Source organism: Stegostoma tigrinum, chromosome 21 (genome assembly GCF_030684315.1).
Source record: "Stegostoma tigrinum isolate sSteTig4 chromosome 21, sSteTig4.hap1, whole genome shotgun sequence".
NCBI lineage: Eukaryota > Metazoa > Chordata > Chondrichthyes > Orectolobiformes > Stegostomatidae > Stegostoma > Stegostoma tigrinum.
Window position 1 is genome coordinate 17,078,034 of NC_081374.1, and position 27,499 is coordinate 17,105,532.

Sequence of the window (27,499 nt, forward strand, 5' to 3'; positions counted from 1 at the left end):
CGGGAAGAAATTGTGAGGCCCATAGCAGAAAAATATCTACCATCTATAACCACTGGTGAGGTTTTGGAGATGTGCAAGTTGACTATGTAATAAAAATCAGGAAGGAGAAGCATGAGAAAAATAGACTGTGAGCTCAACATCGGTGGTGGTTATGTTGTTGGAGGTGATTCTGAAAGATAGGATTTACATGCATTTGGAGAGTCAATGGCTGATTAGAGATAGTCAGCGTGGCTTTGTGCAATGGCAATCACGTATCATCGACTTGATTGAGTTGTTTGAAGCAGTATGCAAAAAGATTGACGAGGGCAGAATGGTAGACATTGTGTACATGGACTTTAGTAAAACCTTTGACAATGATCCACATGGTACACTAAGTAGTAAAGTTAGATCACACGAGGTTCTGGAAGGCTTGCCAACTGGATACAAAATTGGTTTGATGGTAGGAGACAGCAGGTGGTGGACGAAGGTTGTTTTTCAGACCGGAGTCCTGTGACCAGCAGTGTTCCACAGGGATCAGTACAGGTATTTATATACATTTATATGAGCAAAATGGATGAGAATATGGGAGGCACAGTTAGGAAGTTAGTTCAAGACATCAAAATTGATGGCATTGTGGATAGTGAAGGTTGTCTAATATTATAAAGAGATCTTGATCAATTGGTTTAATGGGTTGAGAAATGGCAGATTAAGTTTAAACTGGATAAATGTGAGGTATTGCACTTTGGTAAAATAAACAAGTGTAGGACTTATACAATTAATGATTGAGACCCAGGTGGTGATGTAAAACAGAAAGACCTAAGGGTTCAGGTACATAATTCTTTGAAATTTGCATCACAGGGAGACAGGGTGTTTAAGAAGGCGTTGAGCACACTTGTCCTCATTGCTCAGACCTTTAAATAAAGAATTTGCAATGTCATATTGAGGTTGTACACAATGTTGGTGAGGTTTACTTGGAGTACTTTGTGCAGTTCTGGACTCCCTATTATAGGAAGGATATTATTAAATTGGATAGGATTCAGAAAAGATTAATCAGGATGTGGCGGGAATGGAGTTATAAAAATAATCTGGATAGGCTGAGACTTTTTCCACTGGTGTGTAGGAGGACTAGGAGTGACCTTATAGAAGTTTATAAATCATGAGGGGCACAGATAAGGTGACTAGAAAAGGTCTTTTCCCCAGGATGGGGGTGTTCAAAACTAGAGGGTATATTTTTAAGAAGAGAGGAGAAAGATTTTAGAAAGGACTTGAGGGGCAACTTTTTTTTATACAGCGAGTGGTTCATGTGTGGAACAAACTGACAGAAAAAGTGATGGATGTAAGTATAGTTACAGCATTTAAGAGAACTTTGGGTAAGTACATGAATAGGAAAGGTTTGAAGGAACTTGGTCCAAGCACAAGCAAGCAGGACTCGTTTAGTTTAGGAACATGATCAGCCTGGACTGGTGGACCAAAGGGTCTGTTTCCATGCTGCATGACTACAGGCAGGAAAAAGAGAAGGGAAGAATATTGGATGAGAAATGAATGGTGGAATTGGAACACATGAGAATTTGTTTCATCTAAACATAAGTGCCCATTGGATAAATTAAAGTACAATGAGTTTACATTCAGAAATGTGAGGGAGAGAATAATTGGTTACCCATTATCAAGGAGTAGTGTTTGAGAGCAAGAGTACAAAGAAAGCTCAAGGAGAAGAAAAGACTATTTAACTCAAATGAATTGATCTCTGTAGTATTCCAGTTAATACAAGTGGCACCCAACAGTACCAAGGTATTCCCCCAATATCATTAGCTTCACTAAACTATGTGGAAAATCATTCCAAATGTTTACACCACTCTCTATCATAGAAGTTTATCTATTTGTCCCATTACTGTAACTTTGTGGTTAATAATTATCTGTTGTAGGAACTGTGGAGGCAGTACATGGTACCTCCAGTACTTCAGTGTCATCAATTACAACAAGTATAAAGCTGGAGAGGCAGTGGCTCAGTCCAAAAATGCGGAGAATACTTGTTTTAATTGGTAAGTTTGATTTTAAAGAAAATAGCAAGAAAAATCAAAGCTCTATTTTCAATTTTTCAACAGTATATAAGATTAAATTATTGCTGCAATGTGTGTGAGAAACATTTTCTGTAAACAATGGGCAGAAAATACTAAAATGTTAACCTTTGGCTTACTTGCTACACTGTGCGCTAGATATACTTTACCTTATTGTGTAGAAAAAACTACTTGCAACAGCTTGTTTTTAAAGTAAAACTGTGAATCCTAAATGCTATGGAACATGAGAATTATGTCTCCATACAAGCTGCACCTTGATGTTTGATTGCCATTTTTCTGTGGAGCCAGATAAGCTGTGGTGGTAGTGAAAGCATATTAAAAAGCTACTTAAAAGGTATGGAAGTGTGCAGTGCAAATTTCATTTAATTTAAATTGATTCTCTGACTGATAGGGGCAACGTACAGGAACGTGAACTGAGGGGATACCTGAACTAACTCCCAAAGCCCTACTCAGTTCCTGTCTTGAGCTCCTGTGTTAGGATGAGCAGAGCAGAAATCCGGGAAACAAACAGGAGCAGTTGAACAGATGGCTTAGTGACTGACTAAATGGCACCAGTGCTGGCTGTCTTGGAATAGGCACCTAATGCAAGCTTCCTGTGGCTGGCATTTGTATACCATAGAGCAAGATTGAACAGGGAGTAAACAGCCTCCTCCTACTTGGAGAGGGATCACTACATTCTTTATCAAATACATTGCAATTAGTTGTATAGATATATTATAGTTCATTCATTGGTTTGTTTCTAGTCAATCCTATTATGACATGTTACAACTTTGAATTAACCTTTCATAATTGCAATGTTGATCTACCAGTGCCACTGGCAAGACTTTTATTTCTGGGGGACGAGGAATGTTTATATGTAGACTTGATAGATCAAGTAAAACTGTTTCTAAATCTGGTAGTGTAGTGGTCATGTTACTGAGCTAGATAACTTTACTAGTAGTCCATGGCATGTGTTCAATTGGTAGTTTATGAATTTAACTTCCTACAAATGATTGCTGAAGATTAATGTTGATATGAGTTTTTTTTAAGAGACTGTGAATTTATCGTATGATAAAAACCCAACTGGTTAATGAATATCCACAAGGACAGAAAACCTGTTATTCTAAGACTATCCTCTCACTATCCAGTATAGTCTCTTTTTGACTACATGCCTGCACAGTTAACCCTTAACTACCTTCCAAAGTGGCCTGGCAGCTCAGTCAGTCATTTCGAACCTTTCAGGATCACCAAGGCTGGGCAACAAGTGTTGGTTTTGCCAGCAAAACGCGTATCTCAAGAATGAACAAGGAGCTACATTTCAAATCTGAATCTTACAATAAAGCTCAAAACTAAACATTTAATTAATCTAAGATATCACTGCAGCAAATGCAGGAAACATTTTTTTCCATAAAAAACTTTGAAAGCAGAAGGACAAGTTCTACACCACTAATCCATCAATGATAGCACTGTTATTCACTGTAATGACAAGGTGCACACTCACAAGCACAGGTTCACATCCGTTGTAATACAGAAGTACACAGTTCTAGAAGAACTAGTATATGAGAATGCCCACTCTCAGAAATGTTCATTTGAAAGAAGGCATGGCCCAAGATAACAAAAAATATTTCATGGAGAGAGGGGTGTCATATATTCAAGGACCCTTGCCCTGTCTACACTATTCCATTGTGAATTAGAAAGTATTTCACCTCTTCGTTGATGGTTGAGCATTTTGAAATATGTGGCACTCGTGAAAAAAAATCCTAAATTCAGTGGGTTTTTTTAAAAACAAACTTCATACTTGTTTTCTTTTTCTCTAGTGGGACTCATCCTGTTGTCCCAGCTGCATGTTGGTAAGTCGCATTATTACTCCCAAATGGAAGTATTTCTACCCATCGCCTTTTAATTGTGGTCTATTTTCCCAAAGGTTCGATTTAAGTTTGAAATCCATGTAACAATGACTTTGAAGCAAAACCAGAACCAAACTTCATACTTACACTTTTTCTTTTCTGAAAAAGCTAATAAAGTTGAACAAGATCAGTAGTTTGATTATTTCACTTTCTGCTTTTAGGCATTACTTTCAAACTGGTTTGCTACTTTGCTAACTGGGCGCAGCACAGACCGGGAGTTGGCAAGTTTATACCAGAAAACATTCCTCCGTGCCTGTGCACCCATCTAATCTATGCATTTGCTACCATTGGTAGTAATCACAAGATTACTACAAAAGAACAGAATGATGAAGAACTTTACAAGTCATTCAACAACCTCAAAAAACAGTGAGTAGACATGTATTTCACAGCTTTTTTTTTGTCAGATTAAGATCTTCTCCATCTGGTTCCAGAAAGTCTGTTTTGCTTCCACCACACCCCATCTCAGCACCTTATGCCACCTAAAGGCATGATGTTGGCATAACCCAAAGGCCCCCATCATGCCAGCTCATTTGCCATTCCATTGTTCAGTTGTATCACTGTGAAACCTCAAACTATTCCTACCTGTAATGGCTACACCCATAAATTTTTCAACACAGTTATAAACAACACTTTCATTGCAAAGGATTTGAAAACAGGAGCAAGGATGTCTTCCTGGAGCTAGACATAGCGTTGGTCAGACCAAACTAGAGCATTATGTGCAATTCCGATCTCTTGACCTAAGAAAGCATATCCTGCCACATAGAGAGAGACTGCAGATTAACATCTGAGATGGTCAGATTGTCATGTGATGAAACATTGGGTCAACCAGGCCTCTATTCACAGGAGTTTAGAAAATGGAGAGGACATCTCATTGAAACATATAAAATTCTGACAGGGCTGAACAGACTGCATGTAGGAATGATGTCTCCCCTATGTGGGGGATACAGGGGAACGCCTTGAACAAGGGATATGGGGTCAGTCAGTTGAGGAGAATTTTATTCACTCATATGGTAATGTGCCTTTGGAATTGTCCAGTACATTAGGCTACAGAGTTAGTGAATGCATTTAAGAAAAAATATACAAATTTTTAGATACTAAAAATGTCAAAGTGTTTAGGGAAAAGCAGAAGTTAGACATTGAGATAGAGGATCAGCCGTGATCATATTCAACAGCACAATAATCTCAATGGGCAGAATGACCTACTGTTGCTCCTGTTTTCTGTGTTTCTCTGAAGGTATCAATCTTATCTCAGAGTCATAAACTACCAGATTCAATCCAACTCCAAGGCTTGGAGCATAAATATAATCAAAGCCGATAGTAACAGTATTTCTGAAGGAGTGCTGCTGCATTGTCAGAGGTGCTGATTTCAGTTGAGATGTTAAACTGAAGCTGTACCGTTGGATGTAAGAGATCAGGTCCTCCCCGGTGTTCTGGCCGACATTTGGCCCTCAATCAACATTTTAACCATTGATGCCATTGCTGTCTGTGGGAATTTTCTCTGCATGTTTTTTTCTACATTTCTACAGTGATGACAATTTAAATAGTAATTCATGGGTTATGGGCAGCTTAGAGATAATTAGTGGCAACAGAAAATTCAATATAAATACAATATTTTTAATCCATGCCAGAAGAGGAAGAAATCAATGAGATTGTTCAAATTGCCATCCCACCTAAGATCACGTAACAGATAACAAAACAGCAATTATCCTCTAGGAGTGCAGCTTTCCTCAAACAAATTAAACATTCTTCATTAAAACCCATCTTTTAGATTAATTTTTGTCAACATTCCTTCAAGTCATGGCTAAACATATGAGTGCAGACAATCCTTGCACAGCATTAAGTTCCTTCAATGCTGTTAGGAAGGAAAGACATGTATTTCTACAGAAAATTTCATGTCCACTCAATATCCCAAAGTGTTTTACAGCTTTGGAAGTGTAGTCACTTTTTAACAAAGCAAATGCAACAAAAGCTTTTGTGCTCCTGAGATGTTGCTTGGCCTGCTGTGTTCACCCAGCTTCACACTTTGTTATCTTAAGTCAAATTACGCACTGCATGTTTGACAAAAGAGTAAAGTTACCATAGTCCTACAAGGCCATAGGGCTGCTCTCTCTTTGGAAGGAGAGAGATAACCGATGGTGATTTAACCTGAGGATCACCATATCTCGGGGATGGGGAGAGGTTGAGTAGGAGCATTCTTCATGGTAACTTCAATTAGTGAAGGAATTAAACCTGTGTCTATGGTATTACACAGTATCACAGACCAGCTGCCCAGCTAACTGAGCTAAGCTCCACTGACAGTAAAGAAATAGATGACTAGATATGGTGCTTAATCAGGTGGTAATTCTCAGATCAGTGTGAGCCAAAGCTGGAGAACTTCCTGTCATGATGTAAAATCAAGAACTGCGGGTGCTGGAAATCTGAAACAAAAGCTGAAATTGCTGGTGTGTCTGTAGAGGGAGAAACAGGTGTCAATGTTCTGGATCCAGTGACTTTTCAACAGAACCCCTTGTTCTTTTTTGAGTCGTACGTGAGTTACTTTATGTCAACCATCAAAAGATGTTGGCAGATTCTGGGATCATAATCTCCAGAACCACATTTTAAATTTCCGTTTTTTAACTCAGACCCATGGTCATTGTTGCTGATCCCCACCTCACACTGATACAGCTCTCACCGTTGATGGTGGATCACAATATGGGCTCTTTCCACAGAATACATCATTCTGGCCTCGCTTCTGCTCCAACATCTCTAGGGCAGTCACTGGCCTCAGACTCAGTGAAGGAGAGCTTTCTGGGAGGGACCTCACTGCCTGTACTGGCATTGTGCTTTATCCTGTACCTCCATTTTCCCAGATCCATCGATATTATTCCTTTACAATTATTGATCACATTTCTTTTAAATAGCTTTGTAGATACCACCTTAATAATCATTTCTGGTGAGGCTTCGAATAGCCAATTAACTTTCTATTTATTTACCTTGGTTCTTCCAGCTTAAGTCTCAGTCTGAGTGGTGGCTCAGTAGTTCACGGTAACAGGGACCCAGGTTCAATTGCAGCCTTGGGATGACTGTCTGTGTGGAGTTTGCACATTCTCCCCAGTTCTGTATGGGCTTCCTCCTATGGTCCAAAGATGTGCAGGTTAGGTGGATTGGACATGTTAAATTGTCCATAGAGTCCAGGGATATGTGAGTAATGTGGATTATCCATGGAGAAATGCAGATTTACAAGGATGGTGGGTGGGTTTTGTGTGGACTTGTTCAGCCAAATGGCCTGTCTGAAAACTAACCTTCCAGCTCAGCGAGCAAACTCACATCCAGAACCTCAACCTGAGCTACAAATCTTCTCAAAACTCGCTGGCCTGTTTCCACTCTGCAGGAATTCTATGATTCTCTGTTTCATTATTTTTGTCCAGAATATTTGCTGGAATTTCACTCACTCATTTACTGGCTGTCCATCAGCTAATAGTAGTCCACTCACCATGCTATTTGTGCCACTCCCGGTCCTTGTGGAGGCTCTGGTTCCTCACAGCCTCTACCATCCCATTCCCTAGTTGGCTCAACTGCAGGTTTCATTTTCTTCCCGATTTTCCTCATTCCTGTCTCCGTTCCTTCCTTGATATCTAACCTAACCACCAACCTTCGGACCTTGCATGCTACTCTTCCCCAAACCTTACCCTCACCAGCTACCAAACCATGCTTTCAATATCATTTCACAGGCTATGGCCCACCACAACTCATTCCCCCACTCCAGGTTGTTCGTTGGAAACAGCAGGAGATTAAGCCAGACCATTTGAAACCTTAGTTTCATATTTGATCCCAAGCTGAACTTCCAACTTTATATTCCTGCCATCATTATGACATCCCAGTACTACCTCAATAACATCTCCAGGCCCCACTGCTGCCTCAGTAGATCTGGTGCTGAAATGTCCATCCATCCATGCCTTTCTACCTCCACATTTAACAATATCAGAGCACTCCTGGTTGGTCTTTACAAGAGCACACTACTCCTGTAAGCAGAAGGTCACCCAGGGCTGTTTTCACCTTGTCTTAATTTGCAGCCAAATCCTATTCCACAGTCATTTCTGTGCATTCTGACTGACAAAAGGTTCACAGGAAGCGATATCCTAATTTAAAAATTCTCATCACTCAAATTTCAAATCACTCTCGCCTCATTCTCTCCAATTTCTATAATCTCATGCTGCCTTAGGGCTTTTTATAATGCTCCAGTTTTGACCTCTTGTACATCCTTAATTTTAATTGATCTACCACTGGGATGCTCTCACTTTATTCCTTTAAAACCTACCTCTTTGAACAAATTTTTGGTCATCTGACCTAATATCTCCTTTTTATGGCTCAAATACTTTGCTTTGTTGTATTTCTATGAAGCATCTTGTGACTGTGAGGCACAAGACTCTTGAGCCATCCATCCATTCTCTGGAATTTCCTTTCTAAATTTATCTCACTTTCAAATTTTTCTCTCACCCTCTAGACCACCTGAAAACTTCTTTCTTTTATGCTTTTGATCATTTTTCACAATGCTCTGAGTGTTGCCCAATCTTTGTTTTTACTTCTGTGGAGTGCCTTTTAACATGCCACTTGACTAAAAGTACTAGATAATTAAATGTATATAGTATAATAGATATAGGGATAATCTTGTGTATTTTTGGCAAGTTATTTTTGCAAGTTACATGAAGTTCTTTGAAGAACTTAGCAGGTTTTCTCATTATATCTTACCAAACCTACCTGATTATCTAACTACCCCACCACTAGGGCACTGCTAACATCTCATTCCAGCCCCATCTGTGTACACACCATTCAGGAACAACATACTACTGCCAGAAAATGCCTGAATTAACTGGCATCCCCTGCACCTATGTCATCTCTAAAAGTCCACTATGTACACAGACAACCATGGTCAGTCTGGAGCTGCCCTGTGCACTTATTAATATTTGTCCAGGATATGGCAGACAGGGGGAGATCGTTGCCCTGTTTTGTAGGTAGGGACTTTGAGATCCTCCTGGATGAGGTGGTACAGAGGAGGGGCTTAATCTTCCTCAGGGTAGGTAGTGAAGATTACGACATTAAACCTTGCCAACCTAGTCTAAGGTTAGCTTTTGGGTTAGAGAAGCATCAGCTGCCTGGAGGAAAGCCCAGCACTATGGGAAGACGATCAATGTCCTTCTCCATTCCACCTTCATAAATTCCACTGTCTTCCCTCCATCCCTCACACTCATTCAATCTCTGCTGTATACACAAGTGATGGAAAGTTGATGCTCCACCACTCTCACTATTCTCCCACTCACCACCCCCTACACCAACCCCTGCATGCCCACTGCGCTCCCTACTCACTTGTTCAGCACACACCTCCCCAATATAAAAGTAACAGCTGTACCACTACCAACTTTCATCTCCCTTAATACCTACCTCTGTCTCATTCCAGGATGAAAACAGGCCCCAGTGGGACAGAAAGTGTCAAGATAGGTGGTGAGCTTCCTGACATTTATCTCTTCACCCCTTACATGAACAGCGTGCAGACTGTGACTGCGCCCAAGTGGCTAACGAACTGTATGCCCGAGCCAATGGGCCGGTATCAGAGATTCCCTTGACTTAACATGCCAGGACACTCTGACCAATGTCTATTCCCTTTGACTTGACTGCAGTCTGATGACAACCATGACAAACCTCCTGCCTTTGTCACTGCACTAAACAGCAAGGCAAGACAGAACTGACATGAGCTAAGTATCTCTAAAAGCATTGCAATAATGGTGATCAATGGAACTTGAGGTTTAGCATCGAAGTATAGAGGCAAATTTGTAAATGGATCACAGATGTTCCATAAGGGTTCTTTGGCATTTGACATGTGTCAGCTCTATGTCTATGAAAGTGAGGAGCGTGCCCCAAGGTGCTAGTGTCCTGTGTCCAACATGGAGGCCCTTCAGAACAAGCAGCAGGTACCCACTCCGACTTCCACCTTGAGATTTCTCAATGTTTAGCTTGTTTTGGCATATTTAGTAAAATAGAAAACTAAATATTATTGAGGTGATTGGGGTCATTAGTAAGGTATTTAACAAGCAATACTCCCCTTTTAATTGGCAACTTGCCACAGCCCAGCAAGAAAGTTATCAAAAGGACAAAAGATGGATTGAGATGTTTCTGACTGAAGATGAGACTAGTTGAAGGTCCTGCTTGATTCTGAATGAAATTGAATTGAATTAGCTTTTTTGTCACATATGCATGAGTGCACTAAAACATTTACAAGTTGCCACGTTATGGTGCCATCTTAGGTACTAAGGAACCTCAGTCCAGATTCTTCAAAGCCAATTCTTAGGAACAAAAATTAGAAAAAGTAAAGAAATAACAAGTCCAGCATTATAGATCATAGGAATAAATTAGAAAAATAAAGAAAAAAAAGCTCAGAATAATAGACTTTCCAACCCAGATTCTATTACAAATTTCACAATAGCCAATGTTACTCAAGCCTCAACAAGATTCCACCCATTATTGCAGCACAAATAGATCATTTCACACGACTGATCCATGTTGACATCACTGCTCCACATAAGTCTCTCTTGCCATCTAATACTCCCAGCTCTTCTCCTTCACAAACATATCAAGCTTCTCTTTGAAGTCATCAGTGCTATTTGTCTCAGCTACTCTTTATGGGAGCTCATTCCAGATTCTAATCATCCCCTGGATAAAGAAATTTCTTCTGAATTCTCCACCAAATTTATTGCTAATTATCCTAAATTTGGCCCTTGCATTATATTCCTTACACAAACAGAAACAGCTCATCATTATGAAAGGGTGCTATAGGATAACTAATTTGTAAGTTTTCTATTAGACCACCTCAGTCGTTTTCAAGAAAAGAGCCCAAGCTCTTCCTCAGAAATATATTCTGTGTGTTCTGGTCTCAGCTCTGTGTCCTTTTTTCAATAGTATATGTTTAAACATCTTTTGAAAAAGTAATGAGTGAAACTAAGGCTGTCTCACCAACCTTTCAAAATCATACAAGTGGCACACAGAGCAGGATCACAGCCTTGTCCAGTAAATCATTAAAAAAAAAGTTTAAACATTCATCAAGCACCAGGATCTTGCTGGATGATGCAATGGACTAAATGAGAGAGAATACATTGACATTACAAAGGAAAGAAACATTGTGTGATTTGTCAGATGCCAAAACAATAGGAATTTAACACAAAGTAGGGCTGTGTATTCACTTGGTCAATTATTCTGCAAAATAAAACCAAAAGCATCCATTGTCAGCAATTCAGTGCAGGACATAATATTAAAACTCATTCCTCTGGGACCATTTAAGTGATGCACTTTTGCACTGAAGATGATAAAGTGCCCATGCAAAATGTTCTGTATATTTTCTAATCTACCTGTTCAAAAATGCAGTTACACACCACTGGAGCAGGTGGAACTGAACCCGGGCCTCCTGGTTTAGAGGTGTGGTACTCCCACTGTGCCACAAGATTCTCAATGCTAGACCTATTTCATTATGTTTAGATGTTGCACTAAACAAAATTTTGGAAGAAAAATCTTCCAAAAATCTTGTTTTCGGACTGGAAGCCTGTAACCAGCAGCGTTCCACAGGGATTGATACCAGGTCTGCTTTTGTTTGTCATTTATATAAATGATTTGGATGAGAATATAGGGGCATGGTTAGTAAGTTTGTGCAAGATATCAAAATTGGTGATATAGTGAACAGTGAAAAATGTTGTCTCATCATGATCAATTAGGTCAGTCAGTTGAGGAGTGGCCGATGGAGTTCAATTTGGATAAATGTAACGTATTGCATTTTGATAAATCAAAAAAGTGCAGGATTTACACAATTAATGGTAGGGGCCTGGGTAGTGTTGTAGAACAGAGAGATCTAGCGGGTTCAAGTACATAATTCTTTGAAATTTGAGTCACATGTAGACAGGGTGGTTAAGAAGGCATTTACCATACTTGCCTTCTTGCTCAGACCTTGGAGTGTAGAAGTTGGGAAGTCACATTGAGGTTGTACAGGACATTGGTGAGGCTTCTGAGTACCACGAACAGTTCTGGTCATCCTGCTACGTGAAGGACATTATTAAATTGGAGGTGGTTCAGGAAACATTTACCAGGATATTGCCTGGAATGGTGAGTTTGCGTTACAAAGATAGGTTAGGATATTTTTCAGTGGCACGTAGGAGGTTGAGGAGTGACCTTGTTGAGGTTTATAAAATGAAAGATGAGGTGAATAGCAAAGGTCTTTTTCCGACAGTGGGACAACTTCTACTTTTTTTTTTAAACACAGAGTGGTTCATCTGTGGAATGAACTGCCAGAGGAAGTGATGGACGTAGGAACAGTTACAACACTTAAAAGACATTTGGTTAAGTGTGAGTGGGAAAGATTTGGAGGGATATGGGCCAAAGTTTGGGTACATGGTTGCATGGACTTGTTTTCTGATGGGTCTGTTTCCATGCTGTATATCCCTATGCCTTTTAATATGATGCAACTGGTGCATACAATTTCCAGAGGTCCTCTTGAAGTCTCATAGCACTTTTCAAAGAGCTACAAAATTGTGCTGTGTGCACTCACAGACATCTCTCAGCTAACAAAACAGATTCCCCAGTTATTAATCCTGGTGCAAATTGTGGCAATTTGTTCTGTATCAACTGGCTCCTATATTCCCTTTCATTACAACATTCACTGGAAAGTTCCTTAATAATATCTTGAGGTCATGCATGTTGTTATGCAAATGCAAATTTTTAAAATATATTAAATAAATAAAATCTAACTTTTCCAACTGGATTAGAAAAATATTCACCAACATTTGTAACCTCATGTCCATCTAGTCCTTTGACTCTTTCCTTCTATGCATTCCTCACTGATATTGCCTTAAATGTTTGTGACAGATCTTGACCATTCCTTATAAAACAGCGTGGAGCCGGAGGAACACAGCAGACCAGGAAGCATCAGAAGAGCCGGAAAGTTGACATTTGTCACTGTGGGCCTTACCAGTTTCAAAACCTCCCCATCCCCAGCCTCATTCCATGACGAACCTTCCCTCTCATCCACGCCTCCCTGACCTGACACAACCAGTCCATCTTCTCTCCCACCTACCCGCTCCTCCTACTTCTCTGACCAATCCCCACCACTGCCTTCTCGCACTCAGCTATCACCATTCCACCTGCCTTCCCCAGGCCCGCCCCTCCTCTCTCTATTTATTTCGGAGCTGCCTTCTCCCTCCCCCATTTCTGAAGAAGGGACCTTCACCAAAATGTCAACTTTCCTGCTCCTCTGATGCTGCCTGACCTGCCATGCTCCTTCAGCTCCACACTATTATCTCTGACTCCAGCATCAGCAGTTCTTACCATCTCTCTAGACGGTTCCTTCACTTGAACATCTAGCCTAGGCCTTTCAACCTATCCAAACATTCATACAAGATCAAATTTGATCATCTTTTAGCCCCCTGGACTAACTTTTTCACAAGCTCTAGGAATCTAATTTTCATCAATGTACTGTCTTACAATATTTTCTCTGTTTAGAAGCACAACATAAAATGAAAGCTTGTGTTTTGTTTTTTTTAAAAAAGCTTTGCTGACTTTTTCACTAAATGCTTTCATCTAGTGTCTAACATGTGGACATTGTGGTTCATAGTACATTTCATTTAGGGATACTAAAAGAAAAAAGTAGTTTTAAAACTCAAATTTAAATTAAATCCTAAAGGAATGAGACTCCGACATTGCAAAAATTAAATATTCAGAAGTTATTTTGTACCATCAACAGCCAAGATGAGGTGCCTGGGTGGGGGGTGAATATCGTGGTACCATTATTTAAGAAAGATGGTAAGGAAAAGCCAGGGAACCATAGGCCAACGAGCTTGACGTCATGGTGGGCAAGTTGTTGGAGGGGATTTTGAGGAACAAGATTTACAAGTATTTGGAAAGGCAAGGACTGGTTAGGAATGGTCCACATAGCTCTGTGCATGGGAAATTGTGTTTCACTAACTTGATTAAGTTCTTTGTAGAGGTATCAAAGATTGATGGAGGTTAATTTAAACGTAATCCAGAGGAACTAACCAATTGGAGACAAAATTGGCTTGAAGGTAGGAGGCAGAGGATGGTGGTAGAGGCTTGTGTTTTGGACTGGAGGCCTGTTATCAATGTGCAGCAAGGATCAGTGCTGGGTCCACTGCTTTTTGGCATTTATGTAAATGATTTGGATGTGAATATAGGAGATATGGTTGGTAAGTTTGCACCAAAATTGGACGTACAGTAGACAGCCAAGAAAGTTACCTCATAGTACAATTGGACCATGATCAGATGGGCCAATGGGTTGAGGATTGGCAGATGGAGTTTAACTTAGATACACATGATGTGTTCCATATTGGTGAGGCAAATCAGGGCAGAGCTTATATAATTAAAGGCAGGGGTCTGGGAAGCATTGTTGAACAAGAAAACCCAGGGATTCAGGTGCACCATTCCTTGACAGTGGAGTCACAGGTAGACAGTAGTTAAGGCAGCATTTGACACACTTGCCTTTATTTGTCAGTGCATTGAGTGTAAGAGTTCGAACATTATGCACAGGACATTGGTGAGGCCACTTTTGGAAGAACATTCAATTCTGGTCTCCCTGCTATAGGAACGATGTTGTTAGACTTGAAAGGTTCAGAAAAGATTTAAGAATTATACCTCGATAGCAGGGTTTGAGCCATAGAGAGAGGCTGGAGCTATTTTCCTTGGAGTATCAGAAGCTGAACGATGACCTTATAGAGGTTAATTGAATCATGAAGGGCATGTGGTCTTTACCTCAGGATGGTGCAGTCCAAAACTAGAGGGTATAGATTGAAGATGAGGGGAAAGATTTAAAAGGGAACGAAGAGGCAACTTTTTCATGCAGAGGGCAGGGTGCCTGTATGGAATGAACTGCCAGCAGGAAGTGGTGGAAGTGAGCACAATTACAACATTTAAAAGGCATTTAGATGAGTACTGGAATATTAAAAGGTTTAGAGGGAGAGGGGCACAGGGGATTAGATTCAATCAGGATATGTAGTCGACATGGACAAGTTGAACTGAAGGGCCAGCTTACAAGATGTCTCTATTTGACAGATCATACAGATATTCACTCAGACCTGCATACACTAACTTTAATTTTTTTCCATCGTATGCAATATTTTATGCGAAAGCAGTGCACCAACACAGCAAAATCCATTCCTTTCCCTATATTTTAATGCCAGGTTGGTTAACAACAAACCAAAATGTGTGCAGCTTGCAGAGAAACAGGATGACTCTAAACCTCTGGATCCCCATTTTCAATTGAGCACGTGCAAACTCTGGAAATTGCTGCACCAAATTTACTCTGTAATGACTGCATATTCCATCAGCCTACCCATTATATTGGGTCAGTTACCTGGGCAGCTGGGTTGTGATGCAGGTTAATGTCAACTGCATTCAATTCCTACACTGTCTGAGGTTACCACAAAAAGACTCTCCTTCTCTTCTGAATTTCTCCCTTTACCAAAGCCACGGTGACCCTCAAGTTAAATGTACCATAAATCATCTCTCTCTAATGAGAGAGCAGCTTTATTTGCTTACTTTCAATGTCTAATCCAGACCTAATAACTTACCAGGAAATGAGTCTCAGAATGATAACATCTCACTCACATAACAAAGATAATAGTTTTAATAAAACACTTAGGCACGGACAAAATCATAGAGTCGTGAGATCTTGTTGCAGCTCTTTAAAACTTTGGTTAGACCGCACTTGGAATACTGCGTCCAGTTCTGGTCGCCCTATTATAGGAAAGATGCGGATGCTTTGGAGAGGGTTCAGAGGATGTTTACCAGGATGCTGCCTGGACTGGAGGGCTTATCTTACGAAGAGAGGTTGACTGAGCTCGGACTTTTTTCATTGGACAAAAGGAGGAGGAGAGTGGACCTAATTGAGGTATACAAGATAATGAGAGGCATAGATAGAGTTGACAGCCAGAGACTATTTCCCAGGGCAGAAATGGCTAACACGAGGGGTCATAGTTTTAAGCTGGTTGGAGGGAAGTATATTGGGGATGTCAGAGGCGGGTTCTTTACACAGAGAGTTGAGAGCATGGAATGTGTTGCCAGCAGCAGTTGTGGAAGCAAGGTCATTGGGGTCATTTAAGAGACTGCTGGACATGCATCTGGTCACAGAAATTTGAGGGTGCATACATGAGGATCAATGGTCGGCACAACATCGTGGGCTGAAGGGCCTGTTCTGTGCTGTACTGTTCTATGTTCTATGTTCCCACCATGAGGTCGATATTCTACAGATACCAATTCCTTCTTTGCTCACTGACCTTCCATGATTATGAAGTTTTATTTAAATTATTTGTTAACGGAAAGACTTGAAAATGATCATGTATTCTTCCTAACAGGAGTCCACAATTGAAGACACTCCTGGGTATTGGAGGATGGAATTTTGGTACACAAAGGTAATAATTAGCACTGATGCCAGCAAGCATTCTCTTCTGACCGGCAGACCAATTAACCTTTTCAGTATGACTCGACCTTATGCAAGATCAGCTTGTGGTTTTTATTTCAGGCAAGACTGATTTGGTTACTCCTTTCACATGTGTTGGGAATCTAAAAATTGCAGATACCAGATACACGAGATAACAAGATGTGGAGCTGGATGAACAAGCAGGTCAAGCAGCATCCCAGGAACAGGAAAACTGACGTTTCAGGCCATCATTCTGATGAAGGGTCTGGGCCTGAAACGTCAACTTTCCTGGTCCTAAGATGCTGCTTGGCCTGCTTGTTCATCCAACTCCACACCTTGTTAGCTTGGATTCTCCAGCATCTGCAGTTCCTATTATCTCAGATATCAGATACCCATTTGAAGCGTCACATTCTAGAGGCTTTCTATGCAAATTAATATCGATGTAGAATTGTACGAGTAGTTAGAACTTAGTTCTTTCTATGTGCTCTACCAGTAAATGCGTACTAACTATATTAAAACACTAGTAAACTTACAACACATTTTTATTCAGAGTGGATTTCATACACTTGGAATTTAAAAAAACAACTCCAGGCAAATTTTAAAAAGGCACCCAAAGGTCACATATTCAAACAAAATTTTCATTTCAGAAAGTGATGATAAATTTAAGTTTTAATAATATTTTCAACCAGGTAAAAAACAAACTGCAAACTTTTTATTATCGCCCCCTATTTTTTTTTTCCAGATTCACCAGTATGGTTAGCACCAAGAAGAATCGTACAATATTCATAAACTCAGCAATTCAATTTCTTAAGAAACATAACTTTGACGGTTTGAATTTAGACTGGAAGTACCCAGCAGTAAGAGGAAGTCCAGCAGATGACAAAAAAAGGTACTCTATTTTGCTTATGGTGAGTAAAACAGCTTTGATTTTTTTTTGCCTTTATCTTCTTGAGCACTTACATTTCGTAGGAGTATTGTTGCAAGAGTGCACCCTTAAAACCTCTCCAGGCATCTATTTCTCATACAAAGACAATTTTCATCATTTCCTGGAATTTGAAATTTATTGGTAAAGCTAGTTGACTATTTGTTGCCTTTCCCCAAATCACCTTGGAGGAGGCAAAGTTGAACAGTCTCCTCCTCCTGCAGTCCATGCGCTGAGAGTGCTAATAGGGAGGGAGGTCCAGGATTTTTTTAATCCAGTGACAGTGAAAAAAAACACATTAAACATGCTTGGAAAATCAAAAGGCAGGGCTTGGAAATGAACTTTCAGGTGGTGGAGTTTCTCCAGCACTGCTGTACTTGTCCTTCTCAAAAGACACAGGTCACAGGAGGAGCTGGAAAAGGAGATTTTGCAGCAGTGTATCTTGAAATTGCCTGTGCTAGTGATAGACGGAGTGAATGCATGAGGTGGTGGGGCAGGTTTAATAGCAAACAAGCTGCTTTGCCCTAGTTGTTAAGTTTCTAGAGAGTGTGTTGGAGCTGCAGTCCTGACTTGAGCCTTGCAGATTGCCAGCAGGCTTTGGGGAAGTCAAGAAATGAGCCACTCGCTACGCAATTCCCAGGTTCCAGCCTGTCCTTAGAGCCACGATATTTCTCTGTTTAGTATCTGGGGGGTGGGGGCGTCGATGAAGCCATTTCAGACAGGAATCATTAACTTGGTTTCTCCCTCCACAGAGCTTTCTAGTTACACCAAGTTGATCGAACATTTTCTATTTTTAGGTAACAAAAAGTGTGGAGCTGGATGAACACAGTAGGCCAAGCAGCATCTTAGTTATCTTGGATTCTCCGGCATCTGCAGTTTCCATTATTTCTGGTCACAATTTTCGATTTTTAAATCTGCCACCTTTACCTGGCATGGCCTACGTGTGACTCCAGACCCCCAGCAACATGACTGACCACTGTTAAGTACTTTTTGAAATGTCCTAGTAAATCATTCAAATGAAGGTGGGCCACAAATACTCACACTGGTAAAGCAGGGGACCATACAGCATCTGTAGTTCCCATTATCTCTAACCATAAGCTAGTTACTGTAACATCTGTCACAGGGAAAATGCTAGAAGCTATTATTAAAGGCATTATAACAGGGCACAGATAAATTCAAGGGTGATCAGGTAGACCCAACATTTATCAAAAGGAAATCATGTTTAACTAAAAATTGGAGTTCTTTGAAGTTGTAACATGCTTTGGATAAAAGGGGAAAACAGTTGATTTCAAGTTTCACAGGCATTTGTGAAGGTGCCACGAGGGCCATCACAGAGATAAAAGCTTATGCTATAGGGAGTAACACGTTGGGGAAAAGAACAAACTGTAGTTGCTGGAAATCTGAAACAAAAGGGTGGCACAGTGTTTGCATTGCAGCCTCACAGAGCCAGCGGAACCAGGTTCGATTCCAGCCTTGGGCAACTGTCTGGGTGGACTTTGCACACTCTCCCTGTGTCTGCGTGGGTTTCCTCTCACGGTCCAAAGATATGCCAGCTAGGTAGATTGGCTATGCTAAATTGCCTGTCATGTTCAGGTCTGAAGGGCCTGTTTCCACACTGTAGGGATGCTATGAAAAACAGAAATAGCTGGGAAAAAAAAAAAATTCAGATCTGGCAGTATCTACAGAGAGAAAGCTGAGTTAGTGTTTCAGGTCTAGTGGCCCTTCTTCAGAACTGAAGAAGTGATACTTTTTTCAGGCTGGTAAGATATCGTGAATGATGAGTCACAGGGCTCAGGTGTGGCATCCTCAACCCTTTGCAATTTTTACAAATGTTTTGGATGAAGGGATCAAAGCATGGCAGCAACATTTGCTGATGACAAAGATAGGTAGGAAAGTAAGTTCCAAAGAGGATAGAAGGAGCCTATAAAAGGGGATATAAATAGTTTAAGTGAGTGAACAAATATCTGGTGAATGGAAAATAGTGTGGGAAAGCGTAAAACTGTCCATTTTGGCAGAAAGAATACAAAAGCATATTGTCTAACTGGTAAGAAGGTGCAGAGCTCTAAGATGCATGAAGATCTGGGTGCCCTAGAGACTGAATCACAAGAGGTTAATATGCAGGTAGAACAAGCAGACAGAAAAGCTTTTAGAATGGTATGGTTTATTGAGAAGGGAACTGAATGCAGCCGTGGGAGATTACATTTCATTTGTAGGCAAGATCACCTCTGGAGCACCGAGTACGGTCCTAGTCACTGTATTTACAGAAGGATGTTAATGAATTAGAAGTTTATAGAAGGTTTACTAAGCTCATAACTGGAATGAGTGGATTACCTTGTAAAGGAAACACTGGGCACGTCAGGTCTGCTGTCTCTGGAGTTCAAAGGAGATGGAGGTGACTTGACCAGGTGGACGTTGAAAGGATGTTTCCACTTGTGGGAGAATCCAGAATTAGGGTTCATAGTTTAAAACAAGAATGAGGAAATTTTTTTTTCTCCTGAGGATTGCATGTCTTTGAAATTCCCTTCCTCAAAAAGAGACAGTGGATGCAGAATCTTTATCTTCATCTATCAGAAAAGTATTTAGATTCTTTGAATACTAAGGGGATAAAAGATTAATCAGGAATATGCAGGAATATAGATTTGAGTCCAAACCACAGCGTATTGAATGGTGGAGCAGGTTCGAATTGCCTACTCTTGTTCCTTGGTCATATGTACATTTCCAATTTAAGAACCTAAACATCCAGCTGTCTAATAGCATCATAGATGACTCCTATTCTATAACTATTCCACTGAGCTTCCAAGGCAAGAATTTAACTCAGCGTCGGAAAGCTTATAAAATTGTTCCTCAAGTAGCAGTGTGTTATTTCTCATGCAGTGCTCACTACTGAAACCCATGGCACAGGCATTACACCTTGTGTCACACTGACAGTTGTTTTGAGACTGGTCAAAATTGATTGCAATAACGTTACTAACTTGCTGCATTGTTAAATGTCCACTTCACTAGAAAAACGGAATATATCAGCAGTAAAAATAGATTTGCTTCCAAACATATGTTTGACCACTTGCTTTGATGTTAGATATGCGACAGGAAGAAAAGATTTCCATTTGCTCTTGTTCAGAGCGATGTTTTTCAATCAGCCCTGCAATTACAATCGAAAAGGAAAAGATCCCAAAGTGTTGGTGCTGAAATGCACATACATCACATGCATACTTACATTCAGTGGTTAACAAAAAACAAATCTAGAAAAGCCCTTGCAATCATAAGCTCCTTTATGCCAATTCAGTCTGTAACCACTATAAAAAGAAACATGCTGTGCTTTATTCAAAATCCATATTTTATCCATTCCCACCCTGCTCCCCACCCCAGGAAATGAAAAAGGCTTTTCAGCGTGAAGCAAAAAGAACTAACAATGTCAAGCTACTCATTTCAGCAGCTGTAGCAGCCAAAAATAAAATTGATGCTGGCTTTGAGATTTCAAAAGTTGCTAAGTAAGTAAAAACATTCCTTTAATACCATTGTTCTTTCTTCTACAATTCTCATAATAGTTGCTGAATAGTAATGTTCTGATTGAAGCCAACGCGACAGGACAAATATAATTAGCCCTGGAATATTTTCCTTGAATCCAGATTAAACAAAGCTCTTCATTTACTTTTGGCAAAGGAAAGGTCCCAGAGCACTAGAGAATAGTCAATGTTTTTCTTTTGTTTAAGAAGGGCAACAGAGATAATCTGGAAAATTATAGGTTAGCAAGCCTTACGTCAGTACTGGGAAGATTACTGGAGAAGATTCTTTGAGAGAGGATTTACAGGATTTGGGAAAATATGGACTTATTGGCACTATAGACAGTGTTGCAAGAGGAGAGATATATCAAAAAGTTTCACTTAGTGACATAGGTCAGGCCACCACAAATGCAACAGGGTAGGTATTGAAAAGTATAACCAGATGGGGAGGTTTCAGTAATGGGCAAGTCAGGATTAGAATTTAATCTAGGATGTGCTGACATTCTAACTATTCTTGAAGTCACAAATAAGTACTTTTGCTTTTACAGAAATGTTGACTTTATCAATTTGGTTTCATATGGCTTCCATGGAGCTTGGGACAGGTTTACAGGACACAGTCCTTTATATCGTGGCACTGCTGATATGGGTGCTAACGCAAAGTCTAATGTGGTACGTATACAATCACCAAATATTCACCAATTATTTAGGGATGATTAGGCCATTCCACTCATTTGAAAGTGTTCAGAACAGCCTTACACACTGCTCCCACATTGCAGTAAGGAATGGGTTTTCTTAAATTTTTCAGCTCCACAGTACAATTTGGTTTGATTACACGCACTCTTGGTTTACTTAGTGTTCAAACAGTACTCTGGGTTAAACTTTCTCCTACCATTAACCAATTTGCTTCAGCTAAAACCCCTAATATTGAAGGTTAGACTTGTAGTTTTGTGCAACAACAACTTTGGCCTTTAATATCTTTCTCAATACTTCAGAATTAGAACTGTATGTAGAATTCAAGGTGTGATCTCTCCCGATTATCGTACACTTTGATTACCACTTAAATCAATTTCATGTCTACTTAATTCAACATTTTATTGGCTTGGATCAAAAAGCAAAAATAGTGTGGCTACTGGAAATCTGAAATAAAAACACAAAAAAACTTTTAAAAAATCAGCCAACATTGATGGAGAGTGAAGCCAACATTTCAGGTCAAGGATTATGCATCAAAATTTGGAAAAACCTAAAGTTTGTCTGGTGGTTTGTGGTTTCAGTCTAAACAGTAGATAATCATTCAGCTCCATTGCAGCATTTTGATGAAGTAAATATTGGTCTGGCCATACTTACACGGGTTATTTGGCAATTAGAAAAAACAACTTGCTTGTAAGAGGGATTATAAAGTTGCATTATGGGAGTTATCTGCATTGAACTCAAGTACACACAAAAACCTGACATTCCAACCTATAAATCAGCTCTTTATTTCTGCTGCAGATTTATGCTGCCAATTATTGGATTCGAAATGGTTTACCAGCAAAAAAAATGATAATTGGATTTCCAACTTTTGGGCGTACTTTCACACTCAAGACTTCCAATGGAAGTGTTGGTGCTGCAGCAACTGGTCCAGGACCCCCTGGCAGCTACACGAGAGAGGCTGGTTTCCTAGCTTATTATGAGGTGATGTATGTTTATTTCTAATCCATTAATCATTTGTGCAAATGTCCACATGATTTTTTGTAATAAATGCAAACAGGATACCTCCCAGTATTATTTTGCTCCCACCACATGACCAGGCTCTGCTGGAAGAAGACACCTGATGTGAACTTTCAGCTGCAATTAACCACTGCATCACAAATTGCTGAAAGTAAATGCTGGTGAGAGTGCAGAGACATGAACAAGTGTCTCTTTGGTGTGTGACAGGGCTATGCAGACTATTACCTTAGCAAATGAAATTCAAGGTTCGAGAAACAGTCAGTCACACAGTTCAGTGAATATAAATTAGATACAGAGAAAGATTAAAGAGGGAAAGAATGAATTGAGAGAAGGGGTAGAAGGGAAAATAAGTTCTAAATATCAAAGACTTTCTGCAGGACTTCGGTTCCAGTCTCAATTGTACCCTTTCCAAATGACAAGAGCACAAATCTTATAATTAATAGGGTCCTTATGTTATGAAATACCAACCCATATTTCCTGCGATGAGTTTAGTTAAGATTTACAGTACTGCAAGTTTTTTTTTTGAAAATCAGCGACGTTGAATGTGAGGTCTTGCAGAAAGACAGTGGTGAATTGATACAAAACATCCCGCAAATTTTGGAAAATTAGAATAGTCTCACTCCTCCTAAAATTGTTGTAATTAATCTGTTTAATAATGTTTCACAACAAAATTTGCTGTTGTTTTGCAATCAAATTCCATCCCATTATAATTACCGTTATAGCAATATTTTTGTTAAACATTCCACTATGTTCAAAAGGTCAGAATAAGCTTTTATATAGTATCCAGCATATTTTCAAAGGTGTGGCACAAATATCAACCAGATTTTAAAAATGCAATCATCCAGCTAATTTATACCTATCACGGCACAAAATAATTATATAAAGAGGGAAAGAGGAAAGTTCTGCTTCCTAAAAGTTTTTTGACCACTACAGACACCCAAGGTAAAAAAAAATTAGTTAATGCCTACTTAAAACAAATAAAAACAGTAACAAAATGCAATGGGAAGTGACAATGCAGAAGTCTCTCTCTGTAGCACGGAGGTGGCAGCCTACATGACATACAAGAAAGTGTGTTATCTAGAGATATAAGATTAGATTAGATTCCCTACAGTGTGGAAACAGGCCCTTCGGCCCAACAAGCCCAACCACCCGTTGCAGCATCCCACCCAGACCCATCCCCCTATAACCCACACACCCCTGAACACTACGGGCAATTTAGCATGGCCAATCCACCTAACCTGCACATCTTTTGACTGTGGGAGGAAACCACAGCACCCGGAGGAAACCCACGCAGACATGGGGAGAATATGCAAACTCCACACAGACAGTTACCCGAGGCTGGAATCAAACCTGGGTCCCTGGCGCTGTGAGGCTACAGGGCTAACCACTGAGCCACCGTGCCGATACTTATGGGTAGATAGACAAGAGGGGAAAAAAAGACTTTTTATTTTTACGGAAATTGTATTAATATCTGATCATTCTCATCGACAGGTTTGTGACTTTTTGAAAAATGCCACATCCAAACTGATTAAGGACCAGATGGTTTCATATGCGGTTAAGAAAAACATATGGCTTGGATATGATAATCTGGACAGCTTTCAGGCTAAAGTATGGCTTGTGTATTATCAACTATATTGTCCTAGCTACGATAAATTGAGGAAATATTCTGTGCTATTTGTACACTGATCTACACATTCAGGATATTCAAACTTCTTGGTGATATGGGTCAGACAAATAAACATGGAGTCTTAGATGCCAAACTTTACATGTCAAGTTGCTGACTAATCATTTATAATTATTGATGTATCCACTATTTAGGCAAAAACATTTCGTTTCAAACCAAAGATTGCAGGTGCCAAGTAGCCCACAAGCTGCAGTTTTAAAATAACTATTTGCATTCTTCTGAACCACGGGTCATTTCAAAGAATTTCACATCCACTAAAACAGAGATCATAACCAAAATTTAGGAATTAAGTAGATAGGTGGTTGAAGGAAATTAATGAGATACAACAGCGAGATTGCAATCTAAATTAGATAGTGCCCAACTGAAGAATAAAACATACACACAGAATGTTTAATTATATTTTACAAAGCCATGAAAATACAGCAACATCATTCTTTCCAAGGTTATTAATTATCTACAGAAAACACCTAAGTTATTCATGATGTTTGGAGAGGCTGAGCAAGGCGAGAGCGATAGAGTGGGCTCATTACACTTAATCTCTCACTATTATCCATATGTAGAAATTACATATGCTGAAACCTGGCTGGAATATTCATCATAATGATAATTGATATGTCCCAGATGCTTGAAACTTCAACATCATGGAACATCACCGTGATGGCTTCTAGTCAAGGGCTTGCATCCTAATTAAGGGTAATGCAAATTGGTTGCGTTGCCAGTTACCTGTATTGCCTCAACAAAAAACTAAGATTAAGTTTGTGAATACAGATGAATATACAATTCCTCTATAAACAGGAATTGAAACCACCTGTTTATTGCTATTTCATTATTATAGGCTCAGTGGCTGAAAAGGAATAAATATGGAGGTGCCTTTGTGTGGACAATAGATCTCGATGATTTCCATAATCACTGCCAACAGGGAGTACTTCCTCTAACAACCAAATTGAACAAATTACTGAAAATAAATCCAGGTGAAATATTTACCATTATCATTGATAAAGAATAGCATTTCACAAGTATAATGTTTTTGCTTACAGTCATTCTATTGATATTTCAAAATTCAATTCTATTTATTGCAAACTAAATTATTGATGACTGGAACTATGAAGACTCGGTTAACAAAATAACCACCTGTGCACGCTCTGGGCTACATTCAAGACGTCCACCGAGGAAAACCAACATTCAGCTCACGTAGAACATTTATTTTGCCGTATTTCTGTCCTTTTCTCCCCCCATTCCATACTTGAAAAAAAAACAAAATGAAGGGCAAATGCCTATCTCTAATCTGCAAGAAATTCCTCACTGTACTTAAAAACAGAACTGTAATAGTACTTATAGTTGTAAAAAATTTGGGCTGAATTTCAGAAATCCTAGCACAGCCTTTGTATTCAAGGAAGATTTCCGATTAGTTGTAAGTCAGTGAAGTATTGTAAAAGTAAAGCACTATGGGAACATTTGCTGCTAACATTTAAAGGAAAATGACACACTACTGGTCAGTTGAGGATTCACAACCATTAGTGTATTTTTTTAATGCACTGTAGTCACGATTGCATTTGTCATAGAAAAATAATTACTTAACAGAGTGAATCTCAGTAAATACAAATATTGCATTTCTCTTCCAGGCTGTAAAATAGCAAATTCACCTTTCATCAATGAAAGTATCAAGAATAAAAATAATGACAACACAGAAATACGCATTAATGCGCCATGGTGCTTCAATAAAACAACTGGCGTCTACGTTGACCCAAAAGATTCTACCAGATTCTACCGCTGTGATCAACTAACCACCCATGAGCGCTGTGCTGATGGATTGGTCTTTGATAAAAACTGCTTGTGCTGCAATTGGCCTGAAAATTCACCTTTCCACAAGGTGGTTACACCAAATAAGTAATGCACATCACCATCCCCCAAAGATATCATGTGCCACATCACCCCTTAATATAGCTAGCAATAGTAAGGTACCATAAGTCATGTGCCTCCCAGCTGAATCACATTATTTTGGTTGCAAGTTTGGTGCTAAATCCTAGTTCAGCATTTGTAATATTTGCTCTTATCACTAGACTTTTCTTGAACTATCTTGGTGTTGGATGCCTTAAAGTTTTTCTGGGAACTTCAATGGCTCTATTCCTTCTCCAGCAATTATAAATGGCATCTCTGATGACGACTTGTTCATTGGCAGGATGATGCATCAAGCAGATAGAACTGTTAGTTCCCTGGCATAGATTTGTCATTAGGTTTCTCCTCCTCCCAGCCTACTGCATGGCTATTCTAGTGTCAACCAACAACCAAGCAAATACTGCATTCCTGCATTTTCTCCCAACTTAGATTCCCAGAATCTCAACAGTGTGGAAATAGGCCCCAACAAGTCCACAGCGGCCCTCTGAAGTGCATCCCATCCAGACCCATTCCCCCTTCCCTTACCCTGTAACCCTGCATTTGCCATGGCTAAAGCATCTAATCTACAGATCACTGAACAATACAGGCAATTTAGCATGGCCAATCCACCTAACTTGCACGTCTTTAGACAGTGGGAGGGAACCGGAGCACCTGGAGGAAACCCACATAGACACTAGGAGAATGCACAAACCCCACAGACAGTCACCCACGGGGTGGAATCGAACCTGGGTCCCTGGTGCTATGAGGCAGCAGTGCTAACCACTGAGCCACAGCCTTCCAGAGAAATGGTCCCTAAGGGCTAGTGTTTTCTGATGCAAGCAAACACTGCAGCACATGCTCAAAAATCAGAATGTAAGTAAAATTCTAATATACAGATCTAAAAAAAAGTGTTCAATGTTGAACACTAACATTTTTTTCCAAATTCTACTTCTACCTCTTGATACTTTCAGTTTATTAGTCATTACAAGTAAAAATCAAGGGCATAAAAATGTATCCATTAGTTATAGCCATGGCACAAATCTTAAAACGTGATCTTTAAGTTGTTCTCCTCCCCAACTCCCTCCAAGAAGCTAGCATAATGTTGTCAATTATATTGACTTTGGCATTTGAATTCTCATTTCAGTAAGCAATTGCTAGGAGCTCTCTGAACTTTTCTTTTAGTTACAAGTCAAAACCTTTGGATCTGTCCAATGCTTACTTTTGGACAGCCTAAGGAATTAGCAGCATTCACTTTGGAGAAGGCCTATTCTCAATTGTTAAATCTTGATCATTATCAAAATCAAATAAAATCTCTCATAGCAAACTAGAGAATTTTTTTAGTATGCTTTTGAAAATGTATATGACCAAAGCCTCCATCGTTCTGCTAGTGTTAAGTTCTCAGGACAGTCTTAGCTTTTCAGTTTTTTCC

The 27,499-nt window shown here is 39.7% G+C and overlaps 1 protein-coding gene across 2 annotated transcripts; it reads left to right on the forward strand.

Annotated features, from left to right (window-relative positions):
* Positions 1-1,932: 1,932 nt before the first annotated feature.
* LOC125462628 (acidic mammalian chitinase-like) lies at positions 1,933-27,385 on the forward strand. Of its 2 annotated transcripts, XM_048552846.2 has the most exons (11): positions 1,933-2,018; positions 3,851-3,883; positions 4,102-4,306; positions 16,318-16,374; positions 17,125-17,290; positions 20,671-20,792; positions 21,353-21,473; positions 22,293-22,475; positions 24,003-24,119; positions 25,031-25,166; positions 25,818-27,385. In XM_048552846.2, the coding sequence occupies exons 1-11, from the start codon at positions 1,994-1,996 to the stop codon at positions 26,084-26,086; spliced, it is 1,434 nt and encodes a 477-aa protein (XP_048408803.1). In that variant the 5' UTR covers positions 1,933-1,993; the 3' UTR covers positions 26,087-27,385. The 2 variants fall into 2 exon arrangements, with proteins under 2 accessions (XP_048408803.1, XP_059509352.1); XM_059653369.1 differs by lacking the exon at positions 3,851-3,883 and having other exon boundaries at positions 1,954-2,018.
* The last annotated feature ends 114 nt before the right edge of the window (positions 27,386-27,499 follow it).

Coding starts and splice junctions, on each gene's coding strand:
- LOC125462628 (XM_048552846.2), top strand. CDS start 1,994: ATGCGGAGAATACTTGTTTTAATTG. Junction 20,793..21,352: donor GAGATTTCAAAAGTTGCTAA/GTAAGTAAAAAC, acceptor TTGCTTTTACAG/AAATGTTGACTTTATCAATT. Junction 21,474..22,292: donor CTAACGCAAAGTCTAATGTG/GTACGTATACAA, acceptor TTTCTGCTGCAG/ATTTATGCTGCCAATTATTG.